General features: G+C 40.3%; 1 protein-coding gene and 1 long non-coding RNA gene across 3 annotated transcripts in view; one reads left to right on the top strand and one right to left on the bottom strand.

Annotated features, from left to right (window-relative positions):
* The window catches only part of DIO2 (iodothyronine deiodinase 2), a 123,440-nt gene that overhangs the window by 95,894 nt on the left and 7,493 nt on the right, over positions 1 to 20,053 (top strand). For both annotated transcript variants that reach the window (XM_044924677.2, XM_044924678.2), the window contains exon 3: positions 13,089 to 13,363. In XM_044924677.2, coding sequence (XP_044780612.2) covers positions 13,089 to 13,363 — 275 coding nt within the window. The remainder of the gene's footprint in view (positions 1 to 13,088; positions 13,364 to 20,053) is intronic.
* LOC102407801 lies at positions 8,753 to 13,265 on the bottom strand. Its single transcript, XR_326456.3, has 2 exons — positions 13,126 to 13,265; positions 8,753 to 9,087 (listed from the first exon to the last, which is right to left on the bottom strand). It is a non-coding gene; the product is annotated as an uncharacterized LOC102407801 (long non-coding RNA).

The raw sequence follows: 20,053 nt of genomic DNA on the forward strand, positions 1-20,053 counted from the left end.
CTTTGGTGTCTCAACATGGAAAGCAGATTGCCCTGGCACTTTTATGTACTGTAGAAAAGGAAAGTCATTTTCATTTATTGAGATTTATTATTTGAATATGTTTTCCAATATAGCAAAGCACACCTACAAAATTTAATGTACATGCATATGCAAGTACACTATTCTAGCATCGCATCAGATAAAATTTTATACTTCCTGTAGGAGAAAATGCAGAGTCAAATAGATGCAAATACTTTTCCCTTCTCCCTGCCACCCTCTTCTTAGTGATCAGTGATATGGTATTATATGGTATGAAATAGAAAGGTATTATATTTTCCACAAAACCCTCCAAAATATCCATTCATCACTTTTGGGGCTGGAGATTGTTCTGGAATGGTAAGTAGTTGAGAAGATGGCAGATCTCTGGTGGAAGAGTTTATTACCTTCTGGGAATGTTTGATAACTTAAGGAAGGAGAATGACTGTGGAGTTAGGCACACAGATCTATTATTATGGATTTCACAAAGTTAAATTTTATGTTCATATGATGTTTGTTTTTATATTAAATTTCTGATTTTCTTTTCTCAATGTAGCTTCACCATTAAAAATTTCACATCAAGAAATATATTAGCTTGCCATTGATCACCTCCCTGAATTCTTATCACAAGCTTTTGTTCTATCAGAATTGCCAGAATTCTTATGACCTAGTTGGCAACTTCATGTCACACCTTTGTAATGCATTGCATTTTGGGGTGGATGCAAATGAGTAAGTCGAGACCACCTCTTAATTTAAAAAGCAAGCTTACTCTGAGTCAGCATGTGTACTGCATACAATAAAAGGCAAATGAAAAAAGGAAATGACTGTGGTTCAAGAATGAGTGGAAAATGCTAGTTTTATTATCTATGTACACTTTTTTTATACCACGGCCATTACTGTAGCACAAGGGTACTCAGATGAAGATGGGATTCAAGCCCAGAGATACTGGGAAGGAATGTCCATTTTCCATTTCTTTCTTAGTGGCTTGATGGATGTGTCAGAGTGATTAAAAAGGTAGATACGAAACAATAAATCAATTAGCTAGTTAATTTATATGATACTTTCTGTAGGCAAAGAAACATTGGAGATGTTTTTGGAGAATCAAAAATCTTGACTTCCTTCAAAATTACATGAGAAGCAGGAAAGTGGGTGGAGATGAAACAAGATTGGTCATGAGTTTATATTGTGGAAACTGGCTGATGAGTACATGAGGGTCCTTTATTCTCATCGCTCTAGTTGTGCATATGGTTGAATTTTCCCTTAATAAAGTGTTTTCACATCCCAGGATTTAACTAGTTCCCGGCAGGAGTTTATATTTTAAGTATGGAAGTAAGAATGTTCATTGTGCACCAATACAGCAGGTTCTGCTTTTCATGTGTGTGCATCATGCTAAGTCGCTTCAGTCGTGTCCAACTCTGTTCGACCTTATGGACTATAGCCCACCAGACTCCTCTGTCCATGGGATTCTCTAGGCAAGAATACTGGAGTAGGTTGCCATTCCCTCCTCCAGGGGATCTTCCCAACTTAGGGATCAAACCTTCCTCTCTTACGTGTCCAGCATAGGCAGGTGGGTTCTTTACCATGAGCGCCCCCTGGGAAGTCCCCTGCATTTCACAATATTTCCTATTTCCATAAAATCTTGATTTCTGCATTTTTCTTTGACTAATTCATAAATTTTCCCAACAAGTAAACATCATTGTTTCTAACTCTGCTTTCTCTACACTGTCAGGGGGATTTATCATGAGAGGTCAAAGGTAATAAAAATCACAAATAAAGAAGAAAGAGGGATATGCTAAGGTATAGACTAAAGAGAACAGAAGGAATGAAAATTTGGATTAAAGTCATTCTGAGTTACTGGGCTCATTTTTCCCTGCCTGTAGCAGTTTAAAGGCCCATCCTGTTTGATGGTCATTAATTTGGAATCTCAGGATGCTTTAGGAGCTTCCTGGGTGTAGTATCTGTGTGTGTTAAGTGGCTTCAGTCATGTTTGAGACCCCATGGACTGTAGCCCGCCAGGCTCCTCTGTCCCTGGGACTCTCCAGGCAAGAATACTGGAGTGGGTTGGCATTTCCTTCTCCAATGCATGAAAATGAAAAGTGAAAGAAAAGTCACCCAGTCGTGCCCGACTCTTAGTGACCCCATGGACTGCAGCCTACCAGGCTCCTCTGCCCATGGGATTTTCCAGGCAAGAGTACTGCCTAAAAATAAGATGATTGCCTTGAAATCATGTACAATGGTCATGGAGAACTGGAACCAATCTTGTCTCTGCCATCCTGTCTTTGATGTATTCTTTAACTAGATGTGAATGGCACTGCCAAGTGCTCCCAGCCTCCATGGCAAAGTCATAACACTAAGATGTTAAGATTGAACTTGTACATAGTAACTTCCTGTCAGTTGAAAAGCAGACAGGGTATACCCAGGTCCTTGTTTCTTGTTGTTACTGATAGGATCTGTCCAAAGAGTTTTGAGCAAACTTTTTCATTTTGTGTAGCTGTAACAGCTCTATTGTTTATCAAAAGATTACTTATTTCTAAATAACTTTCCCTGGTGGCTCAGATGGTAGAGACTCTGGCTACAATGCAGGAGACCCTGGTTCAATCCCAGGGTCAGGAAGATCCCCTGAAGAAGGGAATGGCAGTCCACTCCAGTATTCTTGCCTAGAGCATTCCATGGACAGAGGAGCCTGGTGGGCCATGGTCTATGGGGTCTCAGAGAGGTAGACACAAGAGAGTGACTAACACACACACACACACACAACTTATGTTCCAGGGTAAAAAAAATTCTATGTGAGTTCCTTTAATAGAGATTAATGATAAAATATTCTAAACACAGATGTATATGAAAACATTGTTTAAAGTTTGCTCCATTAACAAGCACTATGTTCCTAAATTCAATTTTGCATATTTAGTGGGGCCTGTGTATCTTCTTCATTAACTCTTTCTTAACTTATCCCACACGTCTATGTGTACTCAGTTGCTCAGTTCTGTCCGACTCTTTGTGACCCCATGGGCTGTAGTCTGCCAGGCTCCTCTGTCCACGGGATTCTCCAGGCAAGAATACTGTACTGGGTAGCCATTTCTTTATCCAGGGTACTTCCCAACCAGGCACTGAACCCATGTCTCCTGCAGATTCTTTACCACTGAGCCACCTGGAAAGTCCCTATCCCACATAGAATTGACTAATAGGGTTTCCCTGGTGGCCACCAGTATGGAATCTGCCTGCCAATGCAGGAGACTCAGGTAGACTGGTGGGCTACAGTCCATGGGGTTGCAAAGAGTCAGACAGGACTTAGCGATTGAACAACAGCAACAGTTCTTCCCTTATGCCATACTGACTGCTGCAGTTCTCTCCGTTATAGCCCCTAGAATGCTGAGTTGCCTCTTTGGTTTACATGTCTGTCTCCCCCTATTGGACTCTGAATTTGATTGAAACCCAGGGATCCTTTTCAATGCCAGTATGATGATGAGCTCTTTGTAGGTTTCAGTAGACATCTGTAGTCAGAGGAAGACTATCTGAATACATGTCTTGTTGTGGCTAATCCTTTGAGTGAACTTGAGCTAATTTTACAATGTAAGCAAATGTCTTTGGTTTTTTCCTATCCCTTTTCTCTTGTTTCCCATATCCTTTCACTGAGAGCTGCATATAGAAAAGCAAAGTATTTTGCTCACTGATTTCCAATTTCACACCCTTTCCTTGAACATCTACATTCTTTATATTTCTCTATTTTTCCCAATATTTAGCATCTGTTGTGATCAAGGAATTGAATGTTATCAATTATGTCCTTTCCCCCTCCAATATTTATTATCAATACACTTATCCTTCTAAATCCTTGCTTCTTGACTCCTCCCAACCCATGAAATCTTCTGATTCTGTCTGGAAAAGCCATTCTGTCACACAAGAAAACAATTAGCTTTGATAGCTCTTTGGAGACTATTGGGATTCCCTGGTGACTCAGACAGTAAAGAATCTGCTTGCAATGTAGGAGACCCCGTTTTATTCCCTAGGTCAGGAAGATCCCCTGAAGAAGGGAAAGGCTACCCACTCCAGTATCCTTGCCTGGTAAATTCCATGGACAAAGGAGTGGGTGGGCTAAAGTTCATGGGTTCACAAACTGAGCAACTAACTCTTTGCAATTATAGTTCTGGAGAGTAGGGGCATGTTTTCATGTAGCATGAATAAAACAAAGTGCCACACATATTGATAGACACTGAATTTTGTTAAGGCTTCAGTTTGATAAGCATATTACCCACTAAAATGTCAGTGGTTTTCCTCCTTTGTCATTGAACATTTATCTGCCCAATTGTGGTCTAGGAAACTTAGGAAGTCAGTTGCTTTCTAGGATCAGGAATATTCGGGTAGTTTTTCTTTCTATTCTCCCTAGAATCATGAAAGATGCAGAAGTGTGTCATGGTGAATAATTTAGAGCTGAGTTTCATACTTCTCTAGAGGTCTCTCAAACAGATTCAGTTCAGTTTTGAGTCTGCGCAAAGATTCAGGTCAATTGTTGTTATTCTTTAGGCAAAGTTTGCTCCCATCTCTAACATCCCCATTGACAGCTAATCTGTCCTGTTTTCCACTAAGTACACAATGTTTCCTTAAAGTCAGGTAGAGCAGGTTGGTAATTAATACTAAAATCAGATCTGGCCTGCCAAGAACTTTTTTTTTTCCCCCTCAAAGAAGTCTTTATTAGAAGGAACTTACTGACTTGAGCAGGTCTGAATAAGCTTATCAGCCAAAATTGCTTTTTATTTTGAGTATTTTTTTTTTAAAAAGACTAAGTCTTTTCAAAAAGCATGGATGTGTTAGCCACCAAGATGAGAAAAACGTGGGAAGACAGCTTTAGCTCCATTTTACAGGTATGGAAATCAATACAGAGGTTTGCTTTTGGTCATATGGGCCTGTGTGGCCCCAGAAATGGATGGAGTCTGGTGATGGTTAGAACAAGATATCTCTTGATAAGAGGTGAATGCCAATTTTCTGAGTAAGCTGTTATTATTTAACATTTAGCAAGAAGCACTAGAGATATTTGGTCTGAAGACTTTGAAGTCTTGATATTTATTTTTATTTATTTTTTGGCTATGCTGAGTCTTCATTGCTGTGAGGGCTTTTCTCTAGTTTCAGCAAGTGGAGGCTACTCTAGGTGCAGTGCACAAACTTCTCATTGCAGAATTTGAGGACTTAGATTTGTGTATCATTTAGATCATTACTGATACCAAAAAATCATAAAGAGTATGGATTCTATTTTGGGAAGGCAGATTTTGAGTTCTTAAAACATGATAGACAATTTCCCTGGGAAAACAAAATAAAACAATTCAAGAATTTGTAGCTATCTATTTTTAAAATTTTTTGTACAAGCTGGGTTTAGAAAAGGCAGAGGAACCAGAGATCAAATTGCCAACAGTTGTTGGATCATGAAGAAAGCAAGGGAATTCCAGAAAAACATCTACTTCTGCTTCAGTGACAATGCCAAAGCCTTTGACTGTGTGGATCACCACAAACTGTGAAAAATTCTTAAAGAGATGGGAATAACTACCTTACCTGTCTCCTGAGAAACCTGTATGCAGGTCAGTAAGCAACAGTCAGAACTGGACATGGAACAATGGACTGGTTCCAAATTGGGAAAGGAGTATGACAAAGCTGTATATTGTCACTCTACTTATTTAATTTCTATGCAGAGTACATCATGCAGAATGCTCGGCTGGATGAATTACTAGCTGGAATCAAGACTGCTGGGAGAAATACCAACAACTTCAGATATGCAGATGATACTATTCTAATGGTGGAGAGTGGAGAGGAACTAAAGAGTCTCTTGATGAAGGTGAAAGAGGAGAGTGAGAAGCTGGCTTAAAACTCACCTTCAAAAAACGAAGATCATGGCATCTGGCCCCATCACTTCATAACAAATAGATGGGGAAAAAGTGGAAACAGTGACAGATTTTATTTTCCTGGGCTCCAAAATCACTGTGGATGGTGACTGCAGCCATGAAATTAAAAGACATTTGCTCCCTGGAAGGAAAGCTATGACAAACCTAGACAGCATATTGAAAAGCAGAGACATCAGTTTGCTGACAAAGGTCCATCTAGTCAAAGCTGTGGTTTTTCCAGTAGTCATGTACAGATATGAGAGTTGGACCATAAAGAAGGCTGAGCACCAAAGGATTGATGCTTTAGAACTGTGGTGCTGGAGAAGAATCTTAAGAGTCCCTGGGACAGCAAAGAGGTCAAACCAGTCAATCCTAAAAGAAATCAACCCTGAATATTCACTGGAAGGACTGATGCTGAAACTCCACTACTTTGGCCACCTGATGTGAAAAGCCAACTCATTGGAAAGACTCTGATGCTGGCATCAAAGATTGAAGGCAAAAGGAGAACAGGGCAGCAGAGGATGAGATGGTTAGATTAGCATCACTGAATCAACCAACATGAATTTGAGCAAACTCTGGGAGATAGTAGAGGACAGAGGAGACTGGCTTGCTGTAGTCCATGGGATCACAAAGAGTTAGACATGGCTTAGTGACTGAACAACAACAATTTTTAAATAATCATTTACCTAAGTGGTTGTGTCTTGATAAAAGATACCAGTGTCCATTTAATAAATGAGGCTGAATTTTAAAAATTGATTTGAATTTCATGCCTTGTATTTTCTCCTTAGAAGACATGCTAATTCATTCACATCTACTGACTCTTAGAAAGGCATAACTATTTACTTAATCATACAAAAAATAAGTCTTCAGAATTGAAATGGACAAAGAGATAATTTATGATTATGGTATTCTGCCATTAGCCCAGCTGGATTATTTTATGTATGTGTTATATATTAACTTATTCTTAACTATTATCTTAATAGCACCAGAGGCTTAAAAGGGTTTTGAGAGATTATCTCATTGGCCTCCCTCTCTACCTCGAGAAGAGGTCCACTGATAATATTTTCATAACCTCCCTTGGGGATATATCTTATTGTACAATCAATCTCATTGCAGGTATTTTATCCCCATATCAAACATGGATTTTTCATGCTACAGTTAATTCTATTAGCTTCACCACTTTCACTGAGCTTGAAATAGAATATCTATCTTATCTTCTCTATGCATTTGTACCTACTGAATCTTGAGAGACAAGGTGTGGCATCCTTTGCTCTCAGTGGGAACAAGCTACAGTATTACCTCTGGAATGGCATGAAGCAGCATGTGTCTTAATATTTTTTGCCAAGCTCTGTGTTCATGTACTCAGCATATGAATGAGGTGATGTATATGTGATTTTTTTTTAAAAGAGCTACTATAAAACCATTTATAGAGAATGACTTATTTTATTTTAAAACCTAATTATCATCTGGTGGTTTCCTATGAGCTGTAGAATGAAACAAAGGAGAAGAAAAGTTGTTCCAAAAATGATGACTGATTCTGACTGTTTCCTTGTTTCTTTTGGTCTATTGCCTTGGGTCAAGGATTTGGGGAGAATGAAGACACTGAATCAAATTTTGGGAAAAGAGATGAGATCAATTTGTTCCTTCTGAGGGCTTTTTGTCCTGAAGGAGTTTGCTGCGTGTAACTTCACAGAGTGTTCTTCTTCTCATCTATTCCACTAACCCTCCATCCAACCCTGGTGTCTCCAGAGATTAATAAACGAGTCTCAAAACTCACACTCAGAGAGTCTCAGAGCACCTAAAGAGGTCTGAGCACCAGGGGTGCAGACTGGCCATCGGTTTAGGTCTAGACCAGGTCAACGGCCAAGGAAAGCCGTCGTCTCCTCACAGCTGTGGCCTCTGTGAATTGAGTCGCTGGCATCCATCTAGTTTCTGGTCGTCTGTCTTCCTGCATCACCGCAACAGGCATTAATGGGCTCTCTTGTGGCAGCCTCCGTGGGCAATTCATTGAGTCTCCTCCTTTCTACATTCCTTTCTCCTCTCCACCAGCATCATCTTCCTTCTCTCCCTATCTGCTTTCCCCTCCTCCTGTGTTTTCCCTTTTCCTTTCCTTCTTGGTTTTGCCAGTAGGTGGCCTGGAAGAAAAAAAAAAGAGCAGCAGCTGTTCCTGAGGGGAGAATGTCTTAACACCTCAGACAATGCCCTCTGCCAGGGTTTGCCAAGGGACCTAAGACACAGCTGGGCTGCTGGGATAGACTGCTCATCCCTCCCACAGTGTCTGCCCCTTCTTGGCCCCAGCATTAAGTTGCTTGGTTCAAGTGTGTCAGAATTGACTCTGGGGTGTCTGTTTATCCACTGAGCTTCCCCTTTCATCACAAGGCAGGGAACACAACTGTTTGTAGAATGGATGGGCCCACAGGGAATTCTGAGTGATTCAGTCACTGTGGTGTAAACCCTTCATTATAACTCCCTCTCAGCACAACCAGGAGTCACCAGGGATGGAAGGTAGTGGTGGCTGGGTTTCCCAGGTGGCTTAGTGGTTAAAAAAAAATCCATCTGCCAATGCAGGAGACACAGGTTCGATCCCTGGGTCAGGAAGATCCCCTGGAGGAGGAAAGGGCACTCTACTCCAGTATTCTTGCCTGGGAAATCTAGATCTTATAGACAGAGGACCCTGGCAGGCTGCAATCCATGGCGTCTCAAAGAGTCGTACATGACTTAGCAACTAAATAACGACAATGTTTGTGATTTCCTTCTCTGAAATGCACACTTGGCAGGTGGGTGTATGTATGGCAATCATATTCCCAGACCACAATCAGTGCAACCTGTCCTGACCAGACATTATTGGATTTATAATATATTGATTAGACAAGTTTTTTTTATGAAAGTAAAATTTAATCTCCATTTAAAATTTACTTTAGCAAATCACTTGAGTTAGAAGGAATAACATTTTATGAAACTGAGACTGCTTGAAAATCCACAGCATGAATTCCATAGATTCTTGAATGCCCTTTGGTGTCTTCAGACAACAAAGAGTAGGGGTAGCTTCCATCCTTGAAATCTCCGGGTTTGCTTTTAGGTTATCCAACTTCATTCTCTTAATCTCAACTTAAGAGTCAAAAAGTAGACCAAAGGAAGCCTTATAACTCAGAGGCTTGCTTTTCCAACCAGAAGGAGCCAGTGAATGGTAGTACATGCTGCTCTCAAGCTATCAAAAGAGAAAAAAAAAATTAAACAAATTTATAGTGATTCTCTTCTTATTAAAAAGCCTAAGTCACTTTTCTCTAGCTACCTCTCTTTTGGAATTTAAAACCTGTGTACAACATTGTATGGGGAAATTCAACCAGCATACCACATATTGGGTTGTATTATATGCTCAGTCACTCAGTCGTGTGGCTCTCTGTGACCCCATGGACTGTAGCCTGGCAGGCTCCTCTGTCTATGGAATTGTCCAGGCAAGAATACTGGAGTGGGTTGCCATTTCCTTCTCCAGGGGATTTTCCTGACCCAAGATCAAATCCACACCTCCTGCCTTGGCAGGTGGATTCCTTACCACTGAACCGCTAAGGCTAAGAATACTTACGTGATCAAGAAGATATCCAAGCTTTTTGAATGGAACCAAGAGTTTGAGTTGGGCAATATTAAGCAGATATGGAATCCCAGATATCCTTTGTAATTCAGAAGGTAAAATTACCTAGTACCACCACTTTGGGCAAGGGTTTTCATTTTCAGAGTAATGACCAGGATCAATAAAATAGTCACACAGGAAAAGAACTGAGGTTTAGAGTTGGGGGAAATACCCGATACCAGCTCGGTCTCTACAACCTTGATAATCTACTTTCTCTCATTTACACATTGGGAGAAATCATCCTCTGTCACTTTATGGGTTGTTTTTGTCACTTAAAGGATATAAAATTACTTGAAGATCAAAGTGCTAAATATTAATAACTAGAATAAGCTATTAGGAATCATGATAAAAAGAGAAATAGCTTTGGAGAAATATAATTTCTAGATTAGGTAGACCATCTAAAAAGAACAGTGCTTGGTTTTGTGATTTATTCATTCATTCATTTAGAGAAAGTGATAGAAGAAATCTGAGAAATGTCATGATCAGATTGACTTTCTGCCAATTTGTTCTTCTAATTTTTTTAGGAAAAAACCCTCTCAAACACTTCTGATTTTATAGGAAAGACCATAAATAAAGAATGTAAAAAAGAAAAAAAATCTGATTTTCACCATTTGTAGTCTGCATGTGCCTTGAACTTTGCATTTTAAAAGAAGGCATTTTTTTTTCTGATTTTCTACCAAACATCCTCTTTGTCTTGCCATTTCCAAACATACAACTCGCACTGAAAGCAAATGACAAGTGCAGGAGAAATGGTTCGTAGCTACCAAGATATCTCTACCTTAAAGTAGCACCAGTTTACTTCACACAGAGCAAAAGGAATGTCTGAGAAGGGGTGAACTTTTCAGGCTTGGGCACTGTGTGGCAGTGTCTGTTCCTGAGTCCACACCTTCTGTCATTGTTAGCTGGCACTTCGGGCACCATAGTTTTCCCATCTACACCAGTTAAAATACCATGTTGTCACCTCCCTTTCTTTGTCCCTTCTTTTCTTCCATAGTGCGTCGAGAAAACTGAGGGAATGGAGTGAATGTATATTATGTATACAAATAATATCCTTTGCTAACACTGTATGCTAGTCATAGGAAAAATATTTTTCTATGTGACTTCTGTTCATTTTTCCAAGCTTTGACGTCTTCTCTAAAAATTTAGTCCATGTGACGCAAATCCAAAACTTGCCATGAGCTAAAGTGATGATAAAAATGAAGGAATCAGGTTTTTAGGACAATAGGGAGTGGTGAGGACTGTGCCGATGGGGAGGACCACCCCCAAGTCCACCAGGTTGTACAAAGTTTTGGAGCACCCCAGTGAGTGTCAGCATATTGTATGTGGATAGTGCCCCCTAGTGTGGAGCAATGTATGCCCAGCCCATCTGTCCATTCAAGACTCCTTCCTTGAACTTACTGTGTGCCAGGCATGGTTCCAACTGCTAGGAGATAGCAATGACCAAAACAGACAGAAAACTCTGGTCTCTCAGAACCTACAGGCACTCGCATTCAATTATTTTCTTAAAGCCAAAAAGCACTATGCCAACCAGATAAAGTGCATATGCATGCTGAATTTGGCCCATGGGTCCACTAATTAATGACGCCTGCCCTAGGCTTTTAAATGAGTTCTGTAATCTTGCAGATTTTACCCACAGGGACAAAACAGAGAAATGGGCCTCATATTTGCACCCACTGCTTAACTCATGCATAAGGAGAGCTCCTTGAACATGGAGAAGTCCGAAAATTAATTTTCAACTACCGTTCTATATCCCCACCCCAATGTCTGTACTTGCCATTCCTTTTTCCAAGAAAATATAATTCCTAGAGGTGATCTGTTAGGTGAGTGAGGAAAGAAAATTAGAATGAGATGGAGGTCATGGCATTCTGCCAAAGCATTGTCTGACTAAGTACCTGTCTGTTCAGAAAGCAATGGGCAAAGCAAGCACTGAGTGTGGTCAGTGTGACTTGAGACAATTCAAAGTCTGCTCTTAACGACCTACAAATTTAATTAAAATTTTTTCAAGCAAAAAGGAATATTCCCCAAAGTATCATGTTTCTTAGGGCTATGCTAACAGAAACAGGGCAATTTCAGAATTTAAAGAGCTCTCTTATAAAGAATGTATTTCTTACTCTGATGGCATCTTAATGCCATTAGATAAAAGTTTTATTTAATCTGCATCTAGGCAAAATGGAATGGAAAGGAAGTCTGGTCACCTAGCTACTTTCATGGGTGGAAGATTTTCTTGTTTCTTTCTTTCTTTTTTTTTGCATTGGAAATTTCAGTAAAACTGAAAAGAAAATTTGCACTAATTTTCTACAAGAAGCTTTAAAGAAGTGCTGTGATGGTATTCAAAGAGTTTAAAAGTTTTCCACCTCACAGTTTGGATTTTCTTAAATAAGACCATGACTCAAAAGTACTTAAAGAACCTAGGTCACAAATCTGACGGGAGATAGTTGTAGGATGTAGACATAAAGACAGAAGGTAAGCATTCACATCTTCCAAGAAAGAGAACAGAGATCATGTCTGATCACTCTTCCTCTTTTCTACCTGCCTTCCAGGAACCTTTCTTTCCCAAACTCCTTATAAATAAACAAGAACAATAATAATAATCAGAGGAGAGAGAGTTTCCCCATCAACCCACATGCTATATTAAATAACTTTTCCCAAAGTTTGGGAGCATTTCCTGAAAACCCTCAAAGGTATTAATTTTTTCCTCTCTCTTTAAATCACAAAGCAAAATTCCACTGTCCCTCTACCACCCCCCCTCTTCTAAAAAAAAAAAAAAAAAAAAAAAAAAAAACTTGTCGAGTTTTGCTTTTCTATTCACTGCAGTCCTGGCCAAAGTAAAGCCCTCTTTCTCAATGACGTCAAGATCTTTACCAAGATTAGGCTTTCATTTCTCTATTGCAGCAATTAGCCAGGGAATGTATAAAAGGCTTCAGGGAGACTCACTGGGCTGCAGAGAGAGGCACTTTGCACCACAGACAGAGCAGGAAGGAGAAGCCAGAGGCAGTCAGGGAAAGAGGAGTCAGACGCTCCTGGGGAAGGGAGAGAGTGAGACAGGCTGGAGAAGAACAGAAAGTGTGTGTAAACGGAGTAAAGAGGGGGAAAAAACTACCCTACAAGCACATTTTCAAAACTCTGGCAATTCTAGAAAGAAACGGGCTACATTTCTGAACACAGAGACAATGAAAAGCTACAGAAAATTTTGCAATCTCTGCCACAGTCTCATAGGTGCTTAGAAATGAAAGTAGAACTGCCTGTCTTTAACCGACTCTGAGAGGGGTAACTGGATTAGGGACGGGTACGCCAGTTTTTTTGTTTTTGTTTTTGTTTTAACATCTTAAATCCTGAAAAAAAAAAAAAAAAAAAAAAGGCAGCAGCTCCGAATTGAATGAATTGATGGGCACACTCCAACTGCTGGGCTGGAGAGACTGGAACTTGGTCTTGCCATTTCTGCTTCTTTGAAAAAGGAGACAACTTGGGCTTCTTTTTTAATTTATTTTTTCTCCTTCTCTCCCCCTATCCCCTACCCCCGACCTCCCCCTTCACCTCCCCCCACCTCTCTCCATCACTACCCCCACCCCCTTTTAAATAAGAGGGTGAAGGGGAACCAGAGCGCACAAGGGAACTGACCCGGGAGGCAGAGAAGATGGGCATCCTCAGCGTAGACTTGCTGATCACACTGCAGATTCTGCCAGTTTTTTTCTCCAACTGCCTCTTCCTGGCGCTCTATGACTCGGTCATTCTCCTCAAGCACGTGGTGCTGCTGCTGAGCCGCTCCAAGTCCACTCGCGGGCAGTGGAGGCGCATGCTGACCTCAGAAGGAATGCGCTGCATCTGGAAAAGCTTCCTCCTCGACGCCTACAAACAGGTGAGCTGCGCTCCAGGGGCTTCTCCGCAGGGCTGCCGGGGGCGGGAGGCGGAGATGCTGGAGGGGACCAGATGCCTGCAGGAGCTGAGGGGTGAGCTCTCTGGAGCCCTGTCTGGAGGCCGTAAGGTGATGCTCGGGTGTTTACTCTCTACACCTGTCCCACGATCACGCACCTGAGATTTGGGGATGACAGGTATTACTGAGTCCCAGTGACTCTGTGTGACTTCAGAAGGAGCCTTTCTAAGAAGAGTCAGGAGTGGCTTGCTTTGACTTGGGAGCAGAGGGTATTCGTGTCTGTAGAATAATGTTGGGAAACGTCAGAAAGGTGTCCGGGGAGGGCAGACCCTGCCTTTATTCTGCTCTCATCATGAACTGGTGGTTTTGATGTTTTGGTTGATGAGAGGCTGCATGAGACTTTAGGAAAGACTGTTTAATGGGTGGGCACTAAAAAGCAGGGGGGAAGAAAGTCAACACCACACAGGACTCTCGGAGAGCTGACAAGATTTAAGGAAATAACAGAGTGGGTGTGATTCAGTGGGTCTCGGCTTCACTCCTGGTAGAAATATGAGTTAATGGGAGCAAGTCTGTGTGCCCCTCAGCTCCTGCCTTGATCTAGATTTCAGCCTTTTGAAGCAGTTATCTGGCACCGAGTCTGGAGCTACTCGGTATCTGTTTGAAAAGGAAAGGTCTGAGAACAACCTGTCAACAATCCAGACTTTGTTCGAGAAACCACATTTGCTTTGTTTCTCAAAACTTATGCAGGTTGCCTTTAGACCGAGCAGATAAGTCTAGGGTTCACGACAGTCTCAAAGCTGTTATAACTCGTGCCTAGAACCTTGAAGCAGTGGCTTCACTTACCTGCTGAAGCCATGTCCCCGGGGCTGCCCTTTCAAACCCAGAAAGGTTTTGTTTTGAAGTGAAGAATGCTGCTTCGAGGTGGTGGAGCATCCTTGGGTCAGATCTTAAGGGGCAGAGAGGAAAGGGCACCGGGTCCTCCCCTACGCCCGTGTGACTCCTGAAGGTCCCTGAGCTTAGGAAGAATTGACTCATCCCATAAAAGCTACTATCAAAGCAGACATCCTTGATTTCCCTGAACAGTATTGAGGGACCTTGCCCGAGATGCTGGGGAAGGGGGTTTAAGAGAAAGGTGGGAGCTAGTGAAGTGATGTATTATAGGCAGACAGAACCTCAGAAACAGAGCTGGAAAACTAGAATAAGAGGAAGAAGAGAACGAGTCCTCTATAAATAAACACTAGAAAAATAAATCTAGAGAATGAACTTATGGTAACCAGGGGGGAATGGTTGGGGGGAAAGATAGATTGAGAGTTTGGGATTGACATGTTCACACTGCTCTATATAAAACAGATCATCAAAAAGGACCTATAATATAGAACAGGGAACTCTGCTCAATACTCTGTAATAACCTAAGTGGGAGAATAATTGGAAAAAGAATAGGTATGTTTATATGTATAACTGAATCACTTTGCTGTATACCTGAAACTAGCAGAACATTGTTAACTATACTCCAATATAAAATAAACATTAAAAAATATCTGTGCACCAGCAAGGATAAGAAATCATTTCTAGTAACAAGGAATCCAGAGTGGGATCCTTCCACTGAAAATTAAACAAATGTTTAAGAAGAAAATATTCATGGTGAACTAGGAAAGTTTTAGTATGATACTTGTCTTTGTTATTGGCAGTAACCTGCAGAAGGTTTGTATTCGTTGTCCTGAAGATAGGAAAATAGTTAAGAGCTCTTGTTAGTAAGTGAAATGTTCTTTATAATAATATTAAGTGATACTCAAAGTTCTAACACCAAAAACTCATTTTATATTATGTACATGGGCTGAATGGGTGATGTGGGAAGGAGATATTGAGACGATCGCTTCATTTGCATGCATTATATACTGAATGTTTATGTTTCATTTTGAGGGGTAGAGAATTTAGAGGAGAGTGGGGCTTATACAAGTGTGTTAGGTGTATTATGACTTAGGAAGTTCTTTCACCTGTATCTGTTTTTCCTAGGTGTTAGGAGATATCATGGCAATGTCAGTTATTTGATCTCTATTAAACTCTTCCTGTTTTGAAAGTCATTGACTTTTGCCATACAGGAAAAACCACTGCTTTGGAGAATTTTACCTGTATTCATAGATACCCTCACACAAAATATGGAGGTGGTAATGGTACCCACCCATGTTAAGTGAGGCTGTTTCTCCTATCAAGCAGCTTACTGAAGTAAAAAGAGAAAAGGAAACACATGCCTCTTTAATAAACTTGATCACTTATTTATTTTTTCACCAATGTATAGGGTTTCATTGTGTTGCAATGTTTTGTTGTCCCTCCTGTAAGGGACTGAGAAGCTTGAGTGATCTATTTTCTTCTTTGCACATGGTTTGTGTGTTCTTCTTCTGTACTCTTTCTGTCTACTGATTAGTGACCAAATTCATGACTGATGTCATGCTGTTTGTTTTTCATGACTTATGTAAATGCTGCCATGAGAAGAAGCAACCCAAGAACTCATATATCCAGAGATAAGACTGGACTGGGTGTGTGATGACTGGAAACATGGTAAACGCAGCTTGCACTGAATTTAGGTCTTCTTCCATCTCCAAGTGTAGCAAGGGTGGTGGTGGGTTTCAGGGTCACTCAGAACCTCTAAAATGGGTTGAATCACTTCCCTGAATGCTGCTGCCATCTGTGCCACTGCCGTTGGGTGTAGCCATGTCTAGAGACTCACTGGAGGAGTCTCTGTTTGGTGTCGCCCTGTTTCACAATCCTGACCTAAGGCTGCCACCCCCAGAAGCAGAGTGTTCCGGGATGTCGAGTGTGCACATACCATCCAATGAGGCAGGCCGTTTCTAACTCTCCTGGTTGTCGAATGGCAGATACTTGAGAAGCTATTTAGAGCAAGTGTGGTAAAAATGTTATCCCTGTGTTTGGCTTCTGCAGGAGGCAACAAAGAAATGAAAAAAACAAAAAACTTGGGACAAAATAAAACAGAAAACCCTTCTTTGTTAAAATGTTGCATGGGACTTAAAATGAACTTTCTAGGGAAGCCTGTAAAGATAATTTGGGTTTGATTAGAGGGAGTCCCAAGCATGATTTTGATGAAAAAAGGAAGTCTAATGGATTTTGTTGAGAGATTGAGCTGTATAATAGATGTTTGTTATTTAAGTTTTCCCTAGTCAGTGTCACTGCGTCTAACACTGCATCTTTGTGCTGGTACTCAAAGACTCAGAAATGCAACCAGTAAGCAGACCGCTCTGTCTGGGAGGCTGGCTCCTACCTAAATGAAGTGTAAAATAAACACACAGTATAGATGCTGACAAGCACTTTAGCTCCTACATGGGCAATACTGCTGTGGCACAGAAAACATATTCATTTGAACATATAATTTTGGTTTTGAAAGGGTCTCTTTAACATTCTCCTCCTCCTCTTCACTCCCCTCAGCCTTTTGACACTCGTTTCTATAATGGAAAATGGCTCTTCTAAGAAAGAAACACTCCCCAAAGAACACAAGGCAGGCTCCCGCCAGAGTTTGTTCATCACTTGGATAAAACACTGGGAAATGATAGAGCTTTGAGCTGTGTTTTCAAGTTACAAATCAAAAAGAGAATGGCCAAACAGGGAATTGAACTCAGAGGAAAGAGTAGGTAGCTGATCCTCTGATTTGTTTGGCCGATTTGAATATAAATGGTTAAAATGCTGCTTAATAATTGTTTGGCCACGTCTGTAAGGACATTGATGTAGCCTGGTCATTGTGTCAAAGAATTTGAAATTTCCAGGGCTTTGGAGAGCAAGAAGGAGGTGTAAAAAGAATTCTGCCACATACCTACCCCAATTTTTATCATTTGCTTTGCTTTCTATCATGAGATTAGGTGATATTTTGTCCAGAGGCCTTTCTCAGGCTGTGGAAAAGGAAGAAAAACAAGGTTAGTAGTATATGCTCTATTTCCAGCTTCTCCTTGATGAATGGTTCTTTCTTTTTTTTTTCCCCTTGCCCTGCATTTCACAGTCCACATGCTAAAGCAGCATTATCCTTTTCCTCATGCACTGAAAACTGTCAGCAAAAGGGATCCTATCATCAAGGGAATCAAATATACACCATATTGTTCATATTTATAAATATGGCTATGACAACATTTGAGCGTGGCCCAGAGATGTCTTCTGTTATAAAAATACAAACCCTTTATTTCCCTCCCTTGTTGGTGTTGTGTTGATATTGATTTTAAAAAACAGAAGAAAGGACAGATGTAATAGAGCAGATGAGAGAGGTAAAAGTCAGTGATGACGATATTACATTTTACGTATGTCCTTTCTGATCCTTGCAAAATAAAGGGACCCTTTGGGAACATCGGAACTTCAAGACCAATTAGTGGAAATGATGCTTCTTGTGTTTGGGCATTAAATACTGGGCAGGGTTCTCTTTAGAGCGGCTAATGCTGGCAGGGAAAGAGGTACCGACCTAATTACTCTTCCGCAAGAGTAAAAAATGCCTTTTGAATGCCTCTTTGGCAAATATGTCTCATTAAGGACAAAAACCAAACACAAACCCTCTAAGAAGGAGAAATGAAGATGATAGGTAACTTGTGGCCAGGAGACTTTCTGTGCCACTGTGGGAAATTCAAACAGGGTTTGGGAGTACCAGGGGATAACTGGTTTTTGTCAAGCTTCTTTCCTGCAGCCTAAATGTTACTATGGACCAACTTTATTTTCTTCATCATTTTGGCTTTCTGTCAAGGAATGCTTTGCTCCTGGGGAAAGACTCTTCCATCATGGAAGACAGCGATGATTCTCCCATTCTACCTCAGCAAGGTGTGAAGCAGAGTAAGAAATTCACCCTTTGAAACTTTGGTCATAATACAAACCTAATTTTCTTGATAACCAAATAGGAAGGTGAGAAATGAACAATAATATCCTTCTAAAAGATTTTTTTTTTCAGTTTAAAGCAGACTTTCATTTTATAAAAAGCTTTTCCCTTTATTGTTGCTAAATTATCCCATATCACCAGTTTTTAGCAAAAATAGACAAATTGAATGATTAAAATATGACATTTATAAAAGCAGACTACTGATCTACTCATGTCTGGACCTTCAAATCATGGGTGTGTGTTTTTCCCTCTTATTTGTAGTAATAGCATTGTGCATACCTATGCATTTTCTCTTACCTAATCACCCTCATGAACAAAAGTATAATTCTTTTTATGGCATTCTAATCTGCAGTCAAGTCCTATGGCTCCTTTACAAAATAAAGAGGATTGGCTGCTCTCATTTTATGCACTGAACAGCAGAGATGATCAAGAACAGAACAACAGGACTGGGTGTGGACTGTGGCAGTCTCTACAGGGGCTTCCAGGGGCTTCACCCTTTGAAGTCACCTGCCTTGGTGAGGTCTTCCATCACTCCAATGTGCTGATGTTCACTGTAGGTCAAGGTTATTATTAACGTAAAATGCTTTGCTGATCTCCAGCTAAGATGATAACAGCTACCATCCATTCAAAACTTTATTCAACAAAAAATTCCAAGCATACATATCCATTGTTCTCTAGCTTAACAAAATGCCAACCTCTGCCCCCTCCCCCACCAAACACACATACTAAAGAACATGATATATTTGGTAGCTTATCCTGATATTTTAAAGTAGAGGTGTTGTACTTGTTCTAAGTTGAACTAACATGTTTGTATTTTGAGAAAATTATGTAGCTGAACTAGACATTGTCACTAAAGAAGGAGAAGGTGCTTTAACATTCCAAGAAAATTAATTACAGGTAACAAGAGAGTCACCTACGACTGAAGTCAGATTAGATTACTCAGTTGAAGAATCAGGCATAATGCAAGGATCAACAGTTCGGCTTGGGTGAGAGTCAGGTGCATCTGAGGCCCATGTCACAAGGCCAACACAACTGTTCCATTCTTAGAAATGACTCCAAAACGCAGGTGGATGTCTTCCACCTACCAGGAACCTACAAGTCTGCAGTCCAGAGATGATTCTTCTCTTGTGTATGGGTTCCTCATTTCATGAGAAGTTGCTACAATAGCTAGTGGATTCAGACTGGTCTGAATGCATTCAGATCTTCGTATCACAGCATGTTGAGAAGCACAGCGTGACAATATTGTTAGAAGCAGCCATCCTAGAATCATTATTCTTTTTTTTTAATGGGGAAGATATAATGAGAAGGTGATGGTAATGCTACCTTTGATCTAAATCTACAAAGAAGTACAAAAATAACCCATAGATTAAAAAGCTTATCATACCTTTAGGATGTATATCTTTGCATTTTAAGTACATTTTAAAATTTCAAGAGATGAATGTAGCTCATATAAAACAGTCCACCTAAAAGTGGTTTATAGGTTTTTTCACCTAGTTCCACTTACAAATTAACCAAGAAAATTAATATAAAGAAAATAACTTTTTTCCTGACAGTGACTGAAAAAAAATGTACTTATTTAAATCACAACACCACCTTCCTTTTCTAAGAAAGAAGATTATTGTTTTAATATTTATTTTAGAAAGCTTATAGTCCTTGTTTTAAACCTGCCCTGCTAGGATTTTTCACAAGGGAGATAAAGGATTTCTTGACTACTTCTTCTGCAGTTAAAAGAGTTATGTATTAACATCAGGTAGAAGCTTCTCCATGAAACCCCTTGAGTGTTTTATATCGGTTTAAATTGTTGAGTTTTTAACAAT

Source organism: Bubalus bubalis, chromosome 11, assembly GCF_019923935.1.
Source record: "Bubalus bubalis isolate 160015118507 breed Murrah chromosome 11, NDDB_SH_1, whole genome shotgun sequence".
Classification (NCBI taxonomy): Eukaryota; Metazoa; Chordata; class Mammalia; order Artiodactyla; family Bovidae; genus Bubalus; species Bubalus bubalis.